Source organism: Montipora capricornis, chromosome 8 (genome assembly GCF_036669925.1).
Source record: "Montipora capricornis isolate CH-2021 chromosome 8, ASM3666992v2, whole genome shotgun sequence".
Lineage (NCBI taxonomy): Eukaryota > Metazoa > Cnidaria > Anthozoa > Scleractinia > Acroporidae > Montipora > Montipora capricornis.
In genome coordinates, this window is record NC_090890.1 from 19,321,950 (window position 1) to 19,343,733 (window position 21,784).

The 21,784-nt window shown below is 40.7% G+C and overlaps 1 protein-coding gene, 1 long non-coding RNA gene, 10 other non-coding genes and 3 pseudogenes across 12 annotated transcripts; all 15 read left to right on the forward strand.

The window, feature by feature from the left end:
• Positions 1–1,375: 1,375 nt before the first annotated feature.
• Positions 1,376–3,572, forward strand: LOC138060130 (uncharacterized). Its single transcript, XR_011134297.1, has 3 exons — positions 1,376–1,484; positions 2,771–2,859; positions 3,488–3,572. It is a non-coding gene; the product is annotated as an uncharacterized lncRNA (long non-coding RNA).
• A 426-nt stretch (positions 3,573–3,998) lies between these two features.
• LOC138013809 (seminal plasma protein HSP-1-like) lies at positions 3,999–10,136 on the forward strand. Its single transcript, XM_068860865.1, has 5 exons — positions 3,999–4,011; positions 4,094–4,236; positions 4,551–4,620; positions 9,645–9,800; positions 9,954–10,136. Exons 1-5 carry the CDS (start codon positions 3,999–4,001, stop codon positions 10,112–10,114), a joined length of 543 nt encoding a protein of 180 aa, XP_068716966.1. The 3' UTR covers positions 10,115–10,136.
• A 6,002-nt stretch (positions 10,137–16,138) lies between these two features.
• On the forward strand, positions 16,139–16,255 carry LOC138014716 (5S ribosomal RNA; annotated as a pseudogene).
• A 326-nt stretch (positions 16,256–16,581) lies between these two features.
• Positions 16,582–16,699, forward strand: LOC138014703 (5S ribosomal RNA; annotated as a pseudogene).
• Positions 16,700–17,025: 326 nt separating this feature from the next.
• Positions 17,026–17,144, forward strand: LOC138014646 (5S ribosomal RNA). The gene has a single exon (XR_011125347.1). It is a non-coding gene; the product is annotated as a 5S ribosomal RNA (ribosomal RNA).
• A 326-nt stretch (positions 17,145–17,470) lies between these two features.
• On the forward strand, positions 17,471–17,588 carry LOC138014706 (5S ribosomal RNA; annotated as a pseudogene).
• Positions 17,589–17,914: 326 nt separating this feature from the next.
• On the forward strand, positions 17,915–18,033 carry LOC138014724 (5S ribosomal RNA). Its single transcript, XR_011125406.1, has one exon. It is a non-coding gene; the product is annotated as a 5S ribosomal RNA (ribosomal RNA).
• Positions 18,034–18,359: 326 nt separating this feature from the next.
• LOC138014735 (5S ribosomal RNA) lies at positions 18,360–18,478 on the forward strand. The gene has a single exon (XR_011125417.1). It is a non-coding gene; the product is annotated as a 5S ribosomal RNA (ribosomal RNA).
• Positions 18,479–18,804: 326 nt separating this feature from the next.
• Positions 18,805–18,923, forward strand: LOC138014747 (5S ribosomal RNA). Its single transcript, XR_011125428.1, has one exon. It is a non-coding gene; the product is annotated as a 5S ribosomal RNA (ribosomal RNA).
• A 326-nt stretch (positions 18,924–19,249) lies between these two features.
• LOC138014759 (5S ribosomal RNA) lies at positions 19,250–19,368 on the forward strand. Its single transcript, XR_011125439.1, has one exon. It is a non-coding gene; the product is annotated as a 5S ribosomal RNA (ribosomal RNA).
• A 326-nt stretch (positions 19,369–19,694) lies between these two features.
• On the forward strand, positions 19,695–19,813 carry LOC138014652 (5S ribosomal RNA). The gene has a single exon (XR_011125353.1). It is a non-coding gene; the product is annotated as a 5S ribosomal RNA (ribosomal RNA).
• Positions 19,814–20,139: 326 nt separating this feature from the next.
• LOC138014663 (5S ribosomal RNA) lies at positions 20,140–20,258 on the forward strand. Its single transcript, XR_011125364.1, has one exon. It is a non-coding gene; the product is annotated as a 5S ribosomal RNA (ribosomal RNA).
• Positions 20,259–20,584: 326 nt separating this feature from the next.
• Positions 20,585–20,703, forward strand: LOC138014674 (5S ribosomal RNA). Its single transcript, XR_011125375.1, has one exon. It is a non-coding gene; the product is annotated as a 5S ribosomal RNA (ribosomal RNA).
• Positions 20,704–21,029: 326 nt separating this feature from the next.
• On the forward strand, positions 21,030–21,148 carry LOC138014686 (5S ribosomal RNA). Its single transcript, XR_011125386.1, has one exon. It is a non-coding gene; the product is annotated as a 5S ribosomal RNA (ribosomal RNA).
• Positions 21,149–21,474: 326 nt separating this feature from the next.
• Positions 21,475–21,593, forward strand: LOC138014698 (5S ribosomal RNA). The gene has a single exon (XR_011125397.1). It is a non-coding gene; the product is annotated as a 5S ribosomal RNA (ribosomal RNA).
• Positions 21,594–21,784: the final 191 nt, after the last annotated feature.

Sequence of the window (21,784 nt, forward strand, 5' to 3'; positions counted from 1 at the left end):
CAAGCAGTTTTTTCTTTAAATCATCATCAGAAACGCCATACACAAATTGGTCTCTCACTTGTCTGTCTTCATCGACGTAATTGCAATCTTTAACTAACAGCATCAAATCAGTGACAAACGAAGTGATTGTCTCTTTAGGGTTCTGAACTCGTTCCTTGAATTTCTTTGAAGCTACAATCTCATTACATTCAGCACTTACCGCTCCTTCCAGTTTAGTCCACATCAGTTCGTAATTGTTTACATCTTCAAGTTCGCCCCAGTCTAAACTGTCATAAATCTTCTGTCCTTCCGGTCCGAGCCAATCTTGTACCAGTATACACTTTCGTTCCTCTGATATATTAACGAGGCTTCCTTTGAAAATATATCCACACTTTTTCTTGAATGATTTTAATGCTTCGAGGCGATTTTCTTGGCGAGCATTGAACTTTGGTCGCTCAAAGTTCATAATATTTCCAGTAAAATGATCAGCCGGATTTTGAGCATGACCTTGAGCAGGAATTTGAGCAGGATTTTGAGCAGGAGCACCCTCATCTCCTTCGTTAGACATCTTTCACAACGTCAGTAATAAACAGATGCAGAAATTATCAGAATTCCTTGCTCCAGCAGAAAGTTGACGGAGAAAATTCCCTCAGAATAATCGCTTTTCGCCACACGATGTCAATTGCAGGAGGTTTGGCGCGAATTAGTTCGGTGACTGTCTTTGCAGAAATGTGTACAGATTCTCCTCCTGGAACCTCTAAACAGGTTTCACAGCAGATTAGAATCAGTTCAGCAGTATTTTCCTTATTTACCCCACTCCTGGTACCATGTTATTGCGTGGAAGAGACGACACCGGTTCATATAAACTCAACGTTTAATGTCTTCAACAACTTCAACTCGTGTTACTCTCGCTCTACATCCCATAATACTTTAGACTCGGGTCCAATCTCCTAACAGATATTAACTACTGAGGTAAAAAAAAAAAAATGGGGCACCTCTAAAACAAATGTTAGGAGTTTCGTATAAAATATAGAAAAACTAACCCAAACGTCATACTACTAATCCAGCTCGAGTCTTTCCTCTGAGCTGTATGAATGTGTACAAAAATTGCACATAGCAGACACTGAAAACGAGAAATTATGTCCAGGATTGAACACAAGTATTGTTTAATTAGTACTTCATATTTGGCAGGGTTATTTGACATTTTCATATTACTTCATATTTGACAGAATTGTGTATTTTAGTGACTTTTCACCAATGAGGACACTTTGTGATGCTTATCATAGGAATTTGAATCTCATTAGAGTTCAATCCTGGACATATCTGCAAACGAGAGTTCAATAGAATGACCTCATCGGGACTACCTTTACCTGTGTTTTGCTAAAAGGTGCAGCAACACATGACGACATATTAAATGCTATGAAAGTTTGGAGTGAAACAACCTGTATCAAATTCAAGCGAAGGACCAGGGAAAGGAATTACGTTCATTTCTTCAATGGAAACGGGTAAGCCTAAGAGAAAGGAGTAGCAGAATTTTAGGACAAGAACTTTCCACTTAAGACCCGTGTGCTCGCAGAATTTAACTTGTTAGGTCAGCATTGCACACTGATTTTAATGACCATTATGAACAACAAGATTTCCTAACATTATAAGCCTACGCTTTATTCCTCCCTCCCTCCTCCTGCCCCAATAAAACACCAACAAGACCTCCCCGAAAATAAGCCCGAGAAATGTCTTAAACAGATGTGAATTCAAGGGTTCCATTTCGAACCGTTCACACCCATTGCAACCATCAATTTGATTTTATCATTGTTCACATTATCATCGTCATCGTCATCATCACCTTTTCTTTTTATAGGACGGGGTCCAAACCGAGGACCTTATGCACTTTTTGCTGGGTATCAGTTTGTAAACTGTACCCTTAAAGGTAACTGTACTGTTGCCTGGCGGTGTACTTCAAAAAGCCTCTTTTGACAATCACAGATGCTTCGATTACCATTGGGATTGTTACCTTAGTTACGCGCCCCATTTTTGACATTCCAACCTCATAGTCTCTCTATTTAGATAGTCTTCACATGCTTTGATCTAGGTGCTTTTCTGGCCAAGTTTCCTGCAGCTTCCGATCTGTTTGAATGAGCATATCCCACGGGATAGTAACCTCTGCATTCTCTTGAACAGTCTCAAGTTGTGTCATTTCTCAACAACATCGATGTTGAAGTGTCGGTTGCATACCTTCCAGTCTGGTAACTATGTAACGTCTTTGAATAGAGTCAGTTTTAGCCTGTTGTGAACAGCGAGCCACAATGTCACTGATACGTTTCTCCTGAGCATAGATCTTGGATTGGGAGAGGGGGGGGGGGGGGGGGAGTTCTTTTTCTAATCAAACGATGGTGGTACAATGTGGTGACAAAGCTTTGGTCTTCTGGTGAATCAATGTTTAAAGCTTGCGTTTCTTGCTTTGAGTTCCCCACTTCTGAACCATTGCTTTGTCTCACGTCTCTGTCTGCCTGCGGCTTTTACGCTTTTGGAATACACTCAATAAATGGGCTTTTTCCTAATCTCCCAGAAACTTATCCAGGACTTGACGGTTCAGTTGTACTTTCTCAGTTTGAAATTGACCGCAGCATTCTGGATGGAATAATTACTTCCTCATCTCCTTCATGTCATGTTCTCCGACATGACGGAGGAGTAGATCTCATACCAGGGTGGTTATTCATCTCAAGCTGAAAAATTCACCTTGCTAAGAAAAGCCAACCCACACCTACGGTACTTTCAAATTAATTTGTTCCAGTTGCTGGTCCTGGATTGGTCGACAAGGAGGAAAACAGGATATCAGCATAGGGAGAGGTTGTTCCTTGGGCACTGTGGTTCACGAAATTGGTAAGAGGAAGGCGTAGATTCTTTAATATTAGACTTTGTCGTTTGGCATATAACTTCGTTTGAACGCCCGCGATTCTATACGGAATTCCTATAACAACACTCAAAGCCGGCATGACAATCGTTTATTTGGCAAGCGCAAAGCAGGACTCATCGGGATCGAGGAGCGAGATATGAGCGTGGAGCGCGATACCAGAGTGAGAGAAAAACAAATTACGTTCTAAGTCTCTATGAAACTTGAAATTATTTTCCTCTTAAATAAGGGAAATACATTACCACAACAGGTTGATGGTTGGATTCTCAGGCTAAATTAACCCCTGTAATACAGACTGCAACACTCGACGTTAGTCCCAGTGATACATGTGTTGTGTAGATGTACATGTGTTATGGAAGTAAATGAATCTCGGTTCTCCATCCTCATTACTGAGTGAAGTAGCGAAGGAGACTTAAAGTTAAAACGAAAAGTTTTATAGCTAGTGTTGCACTGCGAGGAACTGATCAAACAGATTTAGACTTTTGATTGGTTCTTTTTTCTTAATCAGTCAGATTGACGTTATTTTCTTTTAGTTTTTGCTTGGTGTCATAATGTCATCTCGATATTAAATAATGCGTGAATTTTTTTCTATACTAGCTCACGCTCTTGGATTCTGGCATGAACAGTCCCGTCCTGATAGAGATCGTTACGTCGTCATAAACTGGGCGAACATAATGACAGGTAGGTGAACTTGGACCACGTCTGTAATAATATGTAGCTGCAATTTGTTTTCAGTAACTTGGAGCACGTCTGTAATTAGCTGCAATTTGTTTCATATTGGTTTGCATTGATCATCCTACATTGATAGCTAGTGACACCGTGTACAGTCTGTAATTACTGGCTGGGGCGGTTTCACTTTCTCCGCAATTCAGAAAACGCCTCTCCCCGTTCTTCGTAATTTTTACAAATTGCATCAATAGCTATCTATGTAAGGGACAGAGTCATCTCCTAGATGAATATTTCTCTTGAAAATAGCTCTTACAAATACTTTCCAGTCAACGAAAACCTCACTAAAGGTTTTCCCTGATTAAAAGGTAACCGACCCTTCAAAAACGTGCCCAAGAAAGGAAGAAGTTACTTTTTAGTGAAGCATACCAGCTATACCCGAATGCCCGAAAAAGGTTGGATGTAAATCTCACGTGTTCAGAACCACTTTACTCATCAATTCTAACTTCCATTTTTAATTTTATTATTTCAAACAAGGAAAAGAACATAACTTTAAGAATTACAAAACTTCACGCATCAACTCCCTTGGTGTCCCTTATGACTATGGCAGTGTTATGCATTACGGTGCTTATTACTTCAGTAAGAATGGCAAACGGACTATCGTGGCGAAAAGGGCTGGGGTAGGTACTTTTCATCTGTTAATAAAGAAAACTAGTCAATGAAAATGTTAACGAACACCCACCAAAAGGCAAGTACAGAAAGCAACCAAATGCAGAATCTTACTTGTGAGCTACATTCTCTTCTTATGAGCCAGCTAGGTTGGGTGAAAATGTTCGGAAAAATGATGATAAAGATGAAGGTCTTGCTGTAAACAACAACATACGGTTTTAAAATTTCCTACTCTAATGTTCAGTGTATTTCATGCAAGTCTTGCTGCCAAAAAGGCTTTTAATCTGAACAAAATGAAGTAACGTTCTATTATCCTTTCAACAAGGTGACTATCGGTCAAAGGAATGGTCCCAGTGGACTTGACTGCAAGCAAATGAACCTGCTGTACAAGTGCAGTGAGTGATTGTTTTGTTTTCTGTTTTGTTCCACTCGAAAGCAGAAACAGGTAAAGTGACATTAATAACAAACTGAAAGCTCTTATTGGCAAGCAACGGTGGATGCAGACCTGCCTGCTTTGTGTCATGCCAAGTTTAAAAAGATCAGAAAATGCGCTAATACGTATGGCTTGCCCATACGGCTTACTGTAATCACAGGCAGTCCAAGCTCCCGCTGTGTGATGATCGTCTTGTGTGATGGCAGTCATGGCAAAATTACAAGAGTTTGTATGGGAATATTTATGATCGGTATGAGAAAGTAAAATTACTGTCAAATTGTTAGTAACAAGAGGCTCTAATTATAAGTAGCCTATACTCATGCGCTGCCAGTTATTTGTACTTTTGTTGACAGTTTAATAATAATAATAATAATAATAATAATAATAATAATAATAATAATAATAATAATAATAACTTTATTGTACACCACAAAAAAAGGTATATAGGTGTTACAAGAATCTATTTGCTCTTTATCGTGTGAGTTCATTGACCTATACTTTTCATCTTTATTTGAAAGAGTCTATTTTTTTTCGATGGGTCCATAGACCTGTACTTTTCAAAACAATTTGAAGGAAGTTCTTAATTTTTCTCTGGGTCCATTGGGCTGTAAATTTTTCTCCTCTTTCTTCCAGTTTGCTGCAATTTCTGAAGTATTTTATTTGCTTCCTTTCTATATTTGATAATTCACATAAACATCTAAGAAATGCAACCTCATAGTTTGTTTCAAAACAATTACCGGTAAATTTACTTTGAGTAATAGAACAAAATAGATCAATAACAGAATCTACATTTGAAAATACTTTTGTTACATTTTTTGGTTCAGAACCATCGTATACAAAAACGTGGTAACTCATCTTTTGCTTTGCAAACCACTGGAAAACACAACTAATGCAGTAGCTAGAAATTCACATCAAAAAGCCTGTGCTGTTTTCCTTATTATCCAAAATGGCAGTTTTAAGCTGTTGTTTACTGGGAACCACATTACAAGATAAATTTCCCTGACATCTTGCCCTGTGAATAACTTTTACATGGCCAGCAGCTTACGCCTAATTTCTTTAGAAAATCAGAAATAAAAACATATTTTGCTGGAGTAACATTTCTGATAAATTGCTCTTCCATTCTCAATGATACTATCAACTGTTTGAGAGGTACAATAGTTACAAGACTTTTGAGGTGGAAAAACAAATAGAATAAAATGACACAGCAGAACATTCTTTGCAAGAACAAAGATAAACATCATTTAAGTGCTCCTAGGGTCTAAAATTTTGGTTTCGAACATATAATGAATGAACAATGCTTCCACTGTTGCTTTACATTTTAATAATGTTAACACATTTTAATCTCATAAGTAACAGATGTTTGTGCACATATATTCTGAAAATGTTGTACCAAATTCATTAATGAATCTATTTCAATTGAAGTACATGTTGCAAATGGGTCCCATACCTAATAAATCTCTGCCATGAGAGTAAAAAATTTTACACCTCCCATTAGGCAGACAGTATATTGCTACTGTGTAAAGTTCAAGTGTTAAAATATATGCATGATAATTATCCATGAGCAAAGAATCAAAGGCAGCTAACATTGATATAACATAACGGAAGTCTGAAATTATAGGAGGTGCACTATTTAGCAAACCACTATAACTATCACTGTATGTCAACTGATAATTAATGTAGCTTACGTTATAACCATAATAGGCAAATCTGTCAAAAATAGGAGTCCCTGTTTGCATGATTGTGACAAAGCTGAATACATATTAATCCCAATGTTTATAATTTGAACCAAGTCAGCTGAAGAGGTTATTGGATTCCTGAAATTTTAAACAAGTGCCGACAGAGACATTGCCACACGTTGTGTGCCTGCATTTGCTGTACCAAATACTTCAACATTACCTTGACTGTATGGTGCGGCAATAGTTTTAGTTGGATCAACAATTCCTGGACCTGGGTTGTTTGTACGTCATTTGCGAGTCGAATTAACTCAGGAATGTAAAAGCGATACAAATAGATCTTTCTAAAGCCACAGATTATAATTTGTTACATTTCATAAATATGACCAAACTTTCCAATACTGGCAAATAAGTGGCCTCAAAGTAAAACAAAATTAAGACAGAAAACCAGAATTTCCCTTTGAAGCATCCTCTAAATTTCTTTGCCACCAAATAAACAGAATGCATATCAACGACTAGTCTGTATTGTTGAAAGAATTCCCCATTTTGACTTCGTCGCATGCCCATACTGACAATAACAGTAGTTCTAAGAACAGTTCAGATTGCTAAAAGTCGGATCAGCTTTTCTCAGGTATTCTCAGTTTCGCTCAAAGCTGCTCTAAGGTTCTCAAAGATCACTAGGAGAGTTGATGGAGAAAATGTTGAATGACCTTTATGTCGATCCCCGCTCTCGTGCAAAGTGTTTATTTGTAAAACAAATTAGAAAAAAAATATATATATAATTTTGGCTCCACAATCGAAAAAGATTTATTCTAACAGCTCGATCCGTACGACCCGGGCCGTACGACCGTGACTACAATCACAAAGTTTGAACAGTAAAGATGCGATGATTCGGGCGCAACCATGCACATCCAAGAGAAACTGACACATCTTAAGGGCTAGACTTTCAAAAGTCCTTCGTCTCGTGTAGATTCGCGTCCGAAAAATCACGCTTCGCTCGCCAAAACATTTTCTCCCGGGATTCTCGTGAGGCGGAATTGTGGCAAGTCTACTTAAAACATGAGAGGGATGGTTGATTTCTTCAAACACACACTGTTTATTTTGTCATGCAAAATGGACTGATATTCCAAGCATACATACATTTTAAGACTCTAATACTTCTTTTCAAATCTTTCTATTAATTTTTCTGACTCAACAATACATTTTTCAGCAGCTATTAATTGTTTTAAATAATCCCCTATCCCCCGCCCCGCGTTACGTTACAGTCATGTAAATGTAAGCAAGCATAAATTTCCATGCACTAATGTCACACGGAAAACAAGAAACGGAGGGCATTTTATACCTCATGCGCTTACTGCGCATGAGTAAAAATACCTGACCTTACTTCCACGCTGTATCGCTTGACGTCTGTTCGCTTACCTTGCTGTTTGGAGGCCTTCGCAGCGAATTATCTCTTTCTAGGTTTTCCACTCCTAAGAGAAGGACGAGGCATCACACTGGAAAAACGAATGCCTGATCCGAAAAGAAAAAAATCCTAGCTCAATATGGTTGGGCGGCCACAAATCCAACTCGGAATCCAAGCACACATGTTCATATCAATTAACTAGCAACTCAATCCTTCTCCAAAAACCGACGCCAAGCGGCCGTTTGCAATAATTACAGCTCACAAGATTGTAGAGAGTCGCGTAGACGTTACCCACGACACACGACCGTTAAAAACTGCCTTGGTAACCCTCGTTTTCAAACTGAGCTAGCCTCGCCGGGGATCACACTGTGACTTTTTGTTTTCGAACTACGGACCTAAAACCTCGAAAGGTTTCCCTCGATCGCCCAATAGAATGCGGGATTTTCGCGAAAGCAGAGGATTTTCTGCTTTTCAGATCAGGCGTTCGTTTTTCCAGTGCGATGCTTCTTCCTTCTCTTAGGAGTGGAAAACCTAGAAAGAGATAATTCACTGTGAAGGCCTCTAGACAGCAAAGTAAGCGAACAGACATCAAACAATACAGCGTGGAAGTAAGGTTAGGTATTTTTATTAATAGTTTGACAGTAATTTTACTGTAAATATTCCCATACAAACTCTTGTAATTTTGCCATGACTGCCATCACACAAGACGATCATCACACAGCGGGAACTTGGACCGCCTGTGCTGTAATTTGCGAATGGAAACCAAACGAAACAATTCAAAACGTATTTAAAAAACCAAAGAAATCAATACACACCACTGGTATGGCAGAGTTGTGTCAATAAACTCGTAAATCGGACCTATGACGACTGTTAGGCGTCCTTTTAGCTTTCCTGGATTTTCTACAAATGAACGTCGGTAATTTTTTTCTTTCACTTAGAAATGAAAAGAAAATGTTTCTTTTTGCATCCACACTTTTTTTCTGTTGAGTAACACTTAGTCACGTCCAAAATTAAAAATGCGGCACTAAAACATTTGGAGACTCAGCCAAGAGCGTAATCGTTCGAAACCACAACATCGCCACTGTTTCCCGGTTCTTTGCATTTTTACCCAAACATCAGTCTATCCGGCTTATAAATAATTCCCAGCTAGGCGTCCTCTCCGACACCGTGACAGAGCTGGAGATGCCATCTGTTCACGATAAAGTAATTAAAGGTGACCTAACCCTCTTAAGCTCTTCTTTTTTATGTTAGCTCCAATCCTTAAAAGTTCTGTGGGTAAACTCGTAAAGAGTTTACCCACAGAACTTTAAAATTTTTTGGTTTCGCAGACTACAGTAAGCCAATACGTACTGAACAGCAACACTATGCTTCCGCTGAACTCGTGTTCGCCACGGTGTCGTTTTCCTTTTTCTAAATATTTTAGCGAATTTGATAGGTTGTCGACAATTTTTATTTTTTTAAATTTAATTTAATATTTTGTTTAACAGACTAGTGAGCAGCACACAGCAACTGTAGATCTTGTTAACATTTTTATTTCTCCTACGGGTTTCGTCTGAAGATACAGACTTCGTCAGGGAGTTTAAACAAGATAGTGTTGGAACTTATTTTATAGCTAATGGTTATAGTACAAATCACGGTCCAACAAGGGTGCGAACTGCAAAAAACCACAAAAACATAACGTACAGGATATGATTAAAATCCTTTGTAACGTCCAGAACGTGCAATGTTAAATTTTGGGGCTCACAGATTTAACGTTAAAAAAATTATTTTACGGTCCTCTGAACAATTTGCAGAGAGTTTTGAACTTTGAGGATCAAAGCAAGGCAGTGAAGGTTCCTAGTTACAACATAAAAAGCGCAACACGGCAAGCCGAAATTACAACGTAAGTTATTGCTTTTTCTCTCCCAGCGACTACTGGTTGCACACCAACGACAACATCAAATAAGTGTTGTGCCATTCCCTTTGAATACCGTGGAAGGTGGTATTTTTCTTGTACTTCGACAAATCACCACAGAGATTGGTGTTCCCTGGATCGTGTGTACAAAGGCCGCTGGGAAAACTGTGGTAAGCTTATCATGATTATTTTACGGTCCTCTGAACAATTTGCAAAGAGTTTTGAACTTTAAGGGTTAAAGCAAGGCAGTGAAGTTTCCAAGTTACAACATAAAAAGCACAACACGACAAGGTGAAATTAAGTTATTGCTTTTTCTCTCCCAGAGACTACTTGTTGCCAACGAAAGACAACATCAAAACAGTGTTGTGCCATTCCCTTTAAATACCGTGGAACGTGGTATTATTCTTGTACTACAGCCAATCACCACAGAGCTTGGTGCTCCCTGGACCCTGTGTACAAAGGCAGCTGGGAAAATTGCCAGTAGTCCTAATTATGCTTCTGTAAAAGTGCAAATGACTTATTAAATCAGTCATAAATCATTTGATTGTCTTATTTATGCGTTCATAACCTCAGTAATTCCAAAGCTGTCCGAAAAAACCCGACATCTGAAATCCACGAACTGTCCAATTTGCCGTTTCGGCAATGCTGGTGCCTTCTTCAGGGTAGCCTTAAGAGGGCAGCATCGCCGAGATGTCGGTTAAGACTCTTAAATTAACAGCGTCAGTCTTACAAGTTTCAAATTTACATTTGGTAAAATATTACCCGAGAAACGCAAATGTCAAGATTTGAAGGAGGGCTGAAACTGGCGCAATTTGTAAACTTATTAAGAACACTTTAACATTCGGAGGTCGAAAACCCGACTGTGATACATCGTTAGAGGCAGAAGGACGAAAGTAAATGACATGGACTAAATCTCTGACTAACACGTTTAGCGATATGCCACAGTACTCATTTGGGCATCGGGAACTTAAAGTTTTCTTAAAAATTGTGCCAGATTTAGCCCTCCATCAAATCTTCACCCCAATGTTTCTCAGGTAATATTTTATCAAACTGGACAGTACTTAATGAGTTTTTGAAATATGCCAGTTTTGGTACTCTGTCAAGTCTTTAAAAACGTTTCACGCAAAAAGTTGTATTGAATTGGACTTTGAGTCAGTCAGAGATTTCAGCCCATTTCATTTTACTTTCTTCTTGCCCGTCGTCCTGAGTCTGGCGATGTAACACAGTCACGTTTTCCACCAAGGAATCTTAAAGCATCTTAACAAGTTTTCAAATGGTGCCAGTTTAAGCCCTCCTTCAACTCTTCACCTCTGCGTTTCTTGTGTAATATTAGGGACTTTACGGTTCACGACACGGTCGTCAACGAGAACGCCACGAAACAGCAATATCATTGGTTAAAAGAGGAAACGTAATCGTGCTGAACGTGTGGCACGCATTTTAGCACAAATTCGTGCGGTACTCTGTACAACAACTACGTGAAATCACCAAACTTCAGGTTTTGACGGTAACGCGAGCATTCAAATGTGAATCTTTCATTGTCTATTTTTACTCCCAAACCGCTCGTGCCAATTTATTTTTAGGACACTTCACCCACATTGTACGACGCGAACGAGATGGCCTAACGGCGAGAAACTTACGATAGTGCAAAGTTATATTTTGAGGTGACGTTTTCGTCAACGTCGCCGTCGTAGATCGTAAAGTCCCTATTTTACCGAACTGGACAGTGCATGAATTGGAGATTCTCGGTCAAGACATTTTTCCTTCTTCTCGTACAACTTCCCGGTATAGCGATGTGCCACTCCCGCCATTTCGGTTACGGAATCCGAAACTATCCTTAATGGGTTTCTGAAAGACGCCAGTTTAATCTTCACTTTTGTAATTCGATAGCGTAATTCTTTCGAATTGGACAGTGCATGGGTTAAAACTCCTTTCTCATGTCTATTTCTCTTTTTTGTGCCTAATTGCGCCTTTACCGATGTGCCACAGCCGCTTTGTGGGACTTGGAATCCTAAACTATGCATAGATGCAAGTTTTGTTCCTCTGTCACATCTTAAAAAGTGGTTTTCACGCAAAACATTCTATTGAATTCGACTTGGCGTCAGTCAGAGATTGAAGCCCATATTATTTCACTTTCTCTCTTGCGCGTCTTCCTGAGTCTGGCAATGTGCCACAGTCGTGTTTTCCGCCTCGGAATCTTAAAGTATTCCTAATAAGTTTTAAAATACTGCTAGTTTTAGCCCTCCTACAAATCTTTACATCTGCTTTTCTCGGGTAGTATTCTACCAAACTAGACAGTGCGGGGATGGGAGATTCTCGCCCAATTCATTTTTCTTTCTTTTCAATCAACTTCCCGGGTCTAGAGATGTGTCACTCTCCCCATGTGGCTTTCGCATTCCGAAGCTATCCTCAATGAGTTTCTAAAAAGTGCCAGTTTAAGCCTTCCGTATAATTTTCACACTTGTACTTCGAGAGTGTAATTCTCTCGATGGAATTGGACAGTGCATGGCTTAAAACTTCTTTCTGATGTCATTTTTCCATTTTTTTTTTGTACATAATCGCGCCTTTACCGATGTGCCACAGCCACGTTTTGGGACTTGGAATCCTAAACTATGCTCAATGGGTTTTTGAAACAAGTTTCAGCACTCTGTCATATCTCTAAAAGCGTTTTTCACGCGAAAAATTCTATTGAATTTGACTTTGCGTAAGTCAGAGATTCAAGCCTATATTATTTTACTTTCTCTCTTGCGCGTCTTCCTGAGTTGGTGCATAATCGCGCCTTTACCGATGTGCCACAGTCGCGTTTTGGGCCTTGGAATCCTAAACTATGCTTAACGAGTTTTGGAAATATGCAAGTTGTGGCCCTCAGTCACAACTTTAAAAGTGTTTTTCACGCGAAAAAGCGGGCAAGTTGAACTGAGCCAATAACCGTTTCCTCTGTGATGGTTCTTTGACACGAAATATTCCCAAGCGGTCTCCCGTCGAAGTACTAGTCTCGCTCTACAGGATGTTGAAAGGAATTTTTTAATGGGAAACATAACCCTCTGCATTTTCACTAATGCCATTTCCGGTGTAAGGTCAAAGAACCATCACAGAGGAAACAGTTATTGGCTCAGTCATGGCGGAAAGAGGCCGGGTGGTGAAAAGAGCGGGTCCTAGCGAAAAGGTGTGATGAAGTAGACTGGGGTCTACTAAAAACCTTTTCAAAATGACGGCAAGTGTTGAGGTCGGCGACTTACTCGAAGAATTGGAAGAATTGTTTTTACAGGACATCACATACGACTTTTTTGATTTGAACGAGGGAAAAAAAATTTCACATGTTCCAGACACATAGCTGAAGTTAATGTAACAAACAGTTCCCTCCGTTTCTGATTGGTTCTCTCCTATGATCTATGGTCTTTAGGTAAATCCAAGTGTTTTGATTGGTGCTTTCTTGTTCAGGACTTTGCCATGCAAGCCGTTTCCATGGAAAAGGTTATAAGCCATGATTTTTTTTACATTTTGTTTATATTCTGTTGACAAAGCAAAGGAACTCATTTAGTAAAAGGTGAGTATTTTTACGACTCATGCTGTGTTTTGAAGGAGCCAATTGCAAAAGGCAAGTCAAAATACAAGTAACAACTTGGAAATATTAGGCTCTTACTAAACGAGCTGGAGGGCCATAATGGGGAATATTGGTTGAACATTGTGCAACTAAAGATGATCAAGGTGCAATATTCCTCAGTATGGTTTGGGAAAGCTTGGTTAGAAAGTAGTTTATCATATGGTACTCGGGCCATGGTTGTTTCTTGAATTTTTTGCTTTTCAAAAACAATAATTATTACACAGCTTATGACCACTTCCAAAGAAATGGTCGGCATAGCAAAATCCCAACCAAGAAAGAACCAATCATAATGCTTGCATTTACCTCAAACCTACCTTACCGCAGGAGGAAAAGCTGACAGAGCAAGCAACCCCACCCTTAGCTCAAGGTCTAGATCTGCCACTGATTACTACAATATTTTCTGTAGTTGAATGATAATTGAGCTAATTATGTGCCTTACTGTGAGTACAATAGTTGTGCAAAGTTTAATTATGTCTTTAGAAATCAGTTATGTTCAGAGATATTATTGGCACAGGATTTGGGTAAGGTGTTTTTTAGTGTCATTATTGAGAACTTACTGAACACAGGCAGACCAGAGTGCACCTCAGGTCTAAATGACATACCTTCATAGCTTATTAGCTTATTAACACCTATTACCATTAATTAACTGAAAATGAAAGTCCTGCCTTCACTGTGTGACATTGCAAATCTTCTAATTTGCATAATCTAAAGAAAAAAATTTAAACTGGAAATAAGAACCAAGATATTACAAACTCATAAATGCTATCGCCCTCATTTTTTGAATGACCTTTACAAAAGAGTGATAAATGCATTTTTGGATTATAGGCTCTATAACTCAATAAGACTGGAATTTTGCAGAGTGATTAAGCATTTGAACAAAAAACCCTCTGAGGGGAGTGTGAATGTATGGCAAAAACCTCTGTTGAGGCTATTCCTCAACAATAGTTTCCCTATTTATTAGTCCATGCCAATCCTAACGATGTACCGGCATGCGGCGGGAGCTGATATTTGTTTTGTGAACCTGACCGTGATTTTGCTTGACTAACTTCCAACTGCGAATCGATTTGTGCTTACTGTAGTGACAGTGTTCTCATCAAATGGTGAGTAAAAACTCGCTTCCCGTCAGTTGTTTCATTCAGAGTGTAATTCTTGTCGCTTGTTATACCAAATGAGAACAAACATTTGCAAGTGCTGTGAAAATTGGGTGCGTCAATAAATCGACTGTTGTGTTCAAGACAGCTTCGAGCGTGTACTTATTTCCCGAACACCAGTTTTTGTAAAACCCATTTGGATTTCATTACCAGTGCTTTTTGGTGGGACTTGTGGTTGTCTCCGTGGTGAAAAATTGTGTGGAAACTAACTTGATTCATCGGTCGCCGATCAAAGCTGAAATACCGCTTCGCATTGCGTCATGACTCAGGAAGGAATACTTTACGAACGATTGGAAAAACTGGAAAGGTCTCGCAGGGGACATTTGTCGACAATGACAAGATTGTGGAATGAAATAGACGAAAATCTGAACGACTTCAGCAACGTTGTGAAGGTACGAGCTGAACAATCCCAACTAAATAAGGCGTGGGAACAGTACTGTGTTTGTTGTGGTAAATACGCTGATTTGCTTGATGATTCGTGTGAGAAATGCCAAAGAGTTTTGAGCGACCGTGCCGTTCAATACTCAAGAATACAAACTTACAATAGTAAAATTGAACAGTTTGCCATTAGTGCTGCTTCCTTTTACAATGTTCAGGTGTCTGAAGATGTGAAGGTATTAAAGAAAATCTCCCCAACCAATTCCGTTCATTCCTTTTCAAGTCAAACATCAAAATTAAGTATATCAAGTTCTAAAGCTCAAAGGGCTAAGATCCAAGCAGTGAAAGCAGTATTAATCCAGCAGCAAGCTGAAGAAAGTAGTAGAAGGGCAGTTGAACTTGAGGTGAAAAGGGTTGAGATGGAGATAAAGCGCACTGAAATGGAATTACAACATAGATTAGAATTAACCAAATTAGAAGCCGAAAGCGAGGTCGCTGCTGCAAAGAATCAAGCGGAATTAGCCAAGTTAGAAGCATTTCTAGCAGAACAGCAGGTCTCTGATTTACCCAGTTGCGAGAAAGGTGCTAAGTGGCCCCACAAGCATGACATGAACTTTTAGGGCATCGAAATCCAACCCCTGGAAGTGCCAAGTGTTACTTTACCATTCGTGACTACTACTAGTAGCAATCTTCATATGGGTCCAAGGGGAAACCCTCCTTTGACATCTACGCCTACTACAGAAAATCCCCTGACAACAAGCTCTACTCCTCCCATTGCCAAAATCCGCTTCAGACATCCAAGGAGTTAACTGAGCTAGCTCTAAATGTACAGTCAGAAAAGGTTCCAAGTCCTAATATACCTAAGCTGCAACAGTTGAACCCTCTCGCTGTGTCAACCACAACCCTCGATCCAGTACCGCAGCCAGCCACTTCCACTCGCCCAGCCCCTTCAAGTGTCATGGGATCTGTGAGCAATGAAAGCCGTGTTGCTATTACGTCCTCAATGGAGAGGATGAGTGTATCACATGACCTCCCACCTGTGCAAGTTCATAAATTTGATGGTTCCTCTGAGCGGTATCCAGCCTTTCGGCAAAGATTCAAACAACTGGTGGAAACAAGACCACTTGATGATTCAGTTAAAATGACTCGTCTGTTACAGTTTTTAGAGGGACCAGCCCTACTTGCAGTGCAAAGATATGAGCCAATGCCAGGTGGTCTGTCAAAAGGCTCTTAAAACGTTAGAGGATCGATTTGGGCAGCCATTCCAAGTAGTGAGGGCATGTATTGAATCCCTTACCAAGGAAACAGTTATTTGCTCAGTTCAACTTGCCGCGCGTCCAAACACACACACAAGAACGAGGGCTTTCCTTGCCACGTTCTACACGACCATACCACAGGCAAAAACCGGGTCTCGTCCGATCCCGTAGTCAAATCCTGTAGGGCGAGAGTAGTACTTCGACGGGAGACCGCTTGGGAATATCTCGTGTTGTAGACTTCTATTTGACTCTACATTTTGTCGTTATATGACTTGTTTTACTTTGGTTTTCTGTGGGCATTGAGCTAATTAGCACGCGCGCTTGTAAAACTTGTCGTCACAATTCAAGCTTTAGAAAATGACATTCCATGGAATCGAATCGAGGAAAAGCTTTGTTTACTCGAGTCCCGGATGTTGAAAGGAATTTTTGAACGGGAAACATTAACTCTCTGCATTTTACCAATGCCATTGCCGGTGAAGGTTTAAAGAACCATCACAGAGGAAACAGTTATTTGCTCAGTTCAACTTGCCCGCTCAAAACACACAACAAGAACGGGCTTTCTTCCGTCTACGACCATACCACAGGCAAAAACCGGGTCTCGTCCGATCCCCGTAGTCAAATCCTGTAGGGCGAGAGTAGTACTTCGACGGGAGACCGCTTGGGAATATCTCGTGTTGTAGACTTCTATTTGACTCTACATTTTGTCGTTATATGACTTGTTTTACTTTGGTTTTCTGTGGGCATTGAGCTAATTAGCACGCGCGCTTGTAAAACTTGTCGTCACAATTCAAGCTTTAGCAAATGACATTCCATGGAATCGAATCGAGGAAAAGCTTTGTTTACTCGAGTCCCGGATGTTGAAAGGAATTTTTGAACGGGAAACATTAACTCTCTGCATTTTACCAATGCCATTGCCGGTGAAGGGTTAAAGAACCATCACAGAGGAAACAGTTATTTGCTCAGTTCAACTTGCCCGCTCAAAACACACAACAAGAACGGGCTTTCTTCCGTCTACGACCATACCACAGGCAAAAAACCGGGTCTCGTCCGATCCCCGTAGTCAAATCCTGTAGGGCGAGAGTAGTACTTCGACGGGAGACCGCTTGGGAATATCTCGTGTTGTAGACTTCTATTTGACTCTACATTTTGTCGTTATATGACTTGTTTTACTTTGGTTTTCTGTGGGCATTGAGCTAATTAGCACGCGCGCTTGTAAAACTTGTCGTCACAATTCAAGCTTTAGCAAATGACATTCCATGGAATCGAATCGAGGAAAAGCTTTGTTTACTCGAGTCCCGGATGTTGAAAGGAATTTTTGAACGGGAAACATTAACTCTCTGCATTTTACCAATGCCATTGCCGGTGAAGGGTTAAAGAACCATCACAGAGGAAACAGTTATTTGCTCAGTTCAACTTGCCCGCTCAAAACACACAACAAGAACGGGCTTTCTTCCGTCTACGACCATACCACAGGCAAAAAACCGGTCTCGTCCGATCCCCGTAGTCAAATCCTGTAGGGCGAGAGTAGTACTTCGACGGGAGACCGCTTGGGAATATCTCGTGTTGTAGACTTCTATTTGACTCTACATTTTGTCGTTATATGACTTGTTTTACTTTGGTTTTCTGTGGGCATTGAGCTAATTAGCACGCGCGCTTGTAAAACTTGTCGTCACAATTCAAGCTTTAGAAAATGACATTCCATGGAATCGAATCGAGGAAAAGCTTTGTTTACTCGAGTCCCGGATGTTGAAAGGAATTTTTGAACGGGAAACATTAACTCTCTGCATTTTACCAATGCCATTGCCGGTGAAGGGTTAAAGAACCATCACAGAGGAAACAGTTATTTGCTCAGTTCAACTTGCCCGCTCAAAACACACAACAAGAACGGGCTTTCTTCCGTCTACGACCATACCACAGGCAAAAAACCGGGTCTCGTCCGATCCCCGTAGTCAAATCCTGTAGGGCGAGAGTAGTACTTCGACGGGAGACCGCTTGGGAATATCTCGTGTTGTAGACTTCTATTTGACTCTACATTTTGTCGTTATATGACTTGTTTTACTTTGGTTTTCTGTGGGCATTGAGCTAATTAGCACGCGCGCTTGTAAAACTTGTCGTCACAATTCAAGCTTTAGAAAATGACATTCCATGGAATCGAATCGAGGAAAAGCTTTGTTTACTCGAGTCCCGGATGTTGAAAGGAATTTTTGAACGGGAAACATTAACTCTCTGCATTTTACCAATGCCATTGCCGGTGAAGGGTTAAAGAACCATCACAGAGGAAACAGTTATTTGCTCAGTTCAACTTGCCCGCTCAAAACACACAACAAGAACGGGCTTTCTTCCGTCTACGACCATACCACAGGCAAAAAACCGGGTCTCGTCCGATCCCCGTAGTCAAATCCTGTAGGGCGAGAGTAGTACTTCGACGGGAGACCGCTTGGGAATATCTCGTGTTGTAGACTTCTATTTGACTCTACATTTTGTCGTTATATGACTTGTTTTACTTTGGTTTTCTGTGGGCATTGAGCTAATTAGCACGCGCGCTTGTAAAACTTGTCGTCACAATTCAAGCTTTAGAAAATGACATTCCATGGAATCGAATCGAGGAAAAGCTTTGTTTACTCGAGTCCCGGATGTTGAAAGGAATTTTTGAACGGGAAACATTAACTCTCTGCATTTTACCAATGCCATTGCCGGTGAAGGGTTAAAGAACCATCACAGAGGAAACAGTTATTTGCTCAGTTCAACTTGCCCGCTCAAAACACACAACAAGAACGGGCTTTCTTCCGTCTACGACCATACCACAGGCAAAAAACCGGGTCTCGTCCGATCCCCGTAGTCAAATCCTGTAGGGCGAGAGTAGTACTTCGACGGGAGACCGCTTGGGAATATCTCGTGTTGTAGACTTCTATTTGACTCTACATTTTGTCGTTATATGACTTGTTTTACTTTGGTTTTCTGTGGGCATTGAGCTAATTAGCACGCGCGCTTGTAAAACTTGTCGTCACAATTCAAGCTTTAGAAAATGACATTCCATGGAATCGAATCGAGGAAAAGCTTTGTTTACTCGAGTCCCGGATGTTGAAAGGAATTTTTGAACGGGAAACATTAACTCTCTGCATTTTACCAATGCCATTGCCGGTGAAGGGTTAAAGAACCATCACAGAGGAAACAGTTATTTGCTCAGTTCAACTTGCCCGCTCAAAACACACAACAAGAACGGGCTTTCTTCCGTCTACGACCATACCACAGGCAAAAAACCGGGTCTCGTCCGATCCCCGTAGTCAAATCCTGTAGGGCGAGAGTAGTACTTCGACGGGAGACCGCTTGGGAATATCTCGTGTTGTAGACTTCTATTTGACTCTACATTTTGTCGTTATATGACTTGTTTTACTTTGGTTTTCTGTGGGCATTGAGCTAATTAGCACGCGCGCTTGTAAAACTTGTCGTCACAATTCAAGCTTTAACAAATGACATTCCATGGAATCGAATCGAGGAAAAGCTTTGTTTACTCGAGTCCCGGATGTTGAAAGGAATTTTTGAACGGGAAACATTAACTCTCTGCATTTTACCAATGCCATTGCCGGTGAAGGGTTAAAGAACCATCACAGAGGAAACAGTTATTTGCTCAGTTCAACTTGCCCGCTCAAAACACACAACAAGAACGGGCTTTCTTCCGTCTACGACCATACCACAGGCAAAAAACCGGGTCTCGTCCGATCCCCGTAGTCAAATCCTGTAGGGCGAGAGTAGTACTTCGACGGGAGACCGCTTGGGAATATCTCGTGTTGTAGACTTCTATTTGACTCTACATTTTGTCGTTATATGACTTGTTTTACTTTGGTTTTCTGTGGGCATTGAGCTAATTAGCACGCGCGCTTGTAAAACTTGTCGTCACAATTCAAGCTTTAGAAAATGACATTCCATGGAATCGAATCGAGGAAAAGCTTTGTTTACTCGAGTCCCGGATGTTGAAAGGAATTTTTGAACGGGAAACATTAACTCTCTGCATTTTACCAATGCCATTGCCGGTGAAGGGTTAAAGAACCATCACAGAGGAAACAGTTATTTGCTCAGTTCAACTTGCCCGCTCAAAACACACAACAAGAACGGGCTTTCTTCCGTCTACGACCATACCACAGGCAAAAAACCGGGTCTCGTCCGATCCCCGTAGTCAAATCCTGTAGGGCGAGAGTAGTACTTCGACGGGAGACCGCTTGGGAATATCTCGTGTTGTAGACTTCTATTTGACTCTACATTTTGTCGTTATATGACTTGTTTTACTTTGGTTTTCTGTGGGCATTGAGCTAATTAGCACGCGCGCTTGTAAAACTTGTCGTCACAATTCAAGCTTTAGAAAATGACATTCCATGGAATCGAATCGAGGAAAAGCTTTGTTTACTCGAGTCCCGGATGTTGAAAGGAATTTTTGAACGGGAAACATTAACTCTCTGCATTTTACCAATGCCATTGCCGGTGAAGGGTTAAAGAACCATCACAGAGGAAACAGTTATTTGCTCAGTTCAACTTGCCCGCTCAAAACACACAACAAGAACGGGCTTTCTTCCGTCTACGACCATACCACAGGCAAAAAACCGGGTCTCGTCCGATCCCCGTAGTCAAATCCTGTAGGGCGAGAGTAGTACTTCGACGGGAGACCGCTTGGGAATATCTCGTGTTGTAGACTTCTATTTGACTCTACATTTTGTCGTTATATGACTTGTTTTACTTTGGTTTTCTGTGGGCATTGAGCTAATTAGCACGCGCGCTTGTAAAACTTGTCGTCACAATTCAAGCTTTAGCAAATGACATTCCATGGAATCGAATCGAGGAAAAGCTTTGTTTACTCGAGTCCCGGATGTTGAAAGGAATTTTTGAACGGGAAACATTAACTCTCTGCATTTTACCAATGCCATTGCCGGTGAAGGGTTAAAGAACCATCACAGAGGAAACAGTTATTTGCTCAGTTCAACTTGCCCGCTCAAAACACACAACAAGAACGGGCTTTCTTCCGTCTACGACCATACCACAGGCAAAAAACCGGGTCTCGTCCGATCCCCGTAGTCAAATCCTGTAGGGCGAGAGTAGTACTTCGACGGGAGACCGCTTGGGAATATCTCGTGTTGTAGACTTCTATTTGACTCTACATTTTGTCGTTATATGACTTGTTTTACTTTGGTTTTCTGTGGGCATTGAGCTAATTAGCACGCGCGCTTGTAAAACTTGTCGTCACAATTCAAGCTTTAGAAAATGACATTCCATGGAATCGAATCGAGGAAAAGCTTTGTTTACTCGAGTCCCGGATGTTGAAAGGAATTTTTGAACGGGAAACATTAACTCTCTGCATTTTACCAATGCCATTGCCGGTGAAGGGTTAAAGAACCATCACAGAGGAAACAGTTATTTGCTCAGTTCAACTTGCCCGCTCAAAACACACAACAAGAACGGGCTTTCTTCCGTCTACGACCATACCACAGGCAAAAAACCGGGTCTCGTCCGATCCCCGTAGTCAAATCCTGTAGGGCGAGAGTAGTACTTCGACGGGAGACCGCTTGGGAATATCTCGTGTTGTAGACTTCTATTTGACTCTACATTTTGTCGTTATATGACTTGTTTTACTTTGGTTTTCTGTGGGCATTGAGCTAATTAGCACGCGCGCTTGTAAAACTTGTCGTCACAATTCAAGCTTTAGAAAATGACATTCCATGGAATCGAATCGAGGAAAAGCTTTGTTTACTCGAGTCCCGGATGTTGAAAGGAATTTTTGA

Bases quoted from the DNA above. Each gene is read 5' to 3' on its own strand.
- LOC138013809 (XM_068860865.1), top strand. The intron at 4,237-4,550 runs GTAGGTACTTTT...CCTTTCAACAAG, and splicing joins TCGTGGCGAAAAGGGCTGGG to GTGACTATCGGTCAAAGGAA. The intron at 4,621-9,644 runs GTGAGTGATTGT...TTTCTCTCCCAG, and splicing joins GAACCTGCTGTACAAGTGCA to CGACTACTGGTTGCACACCA.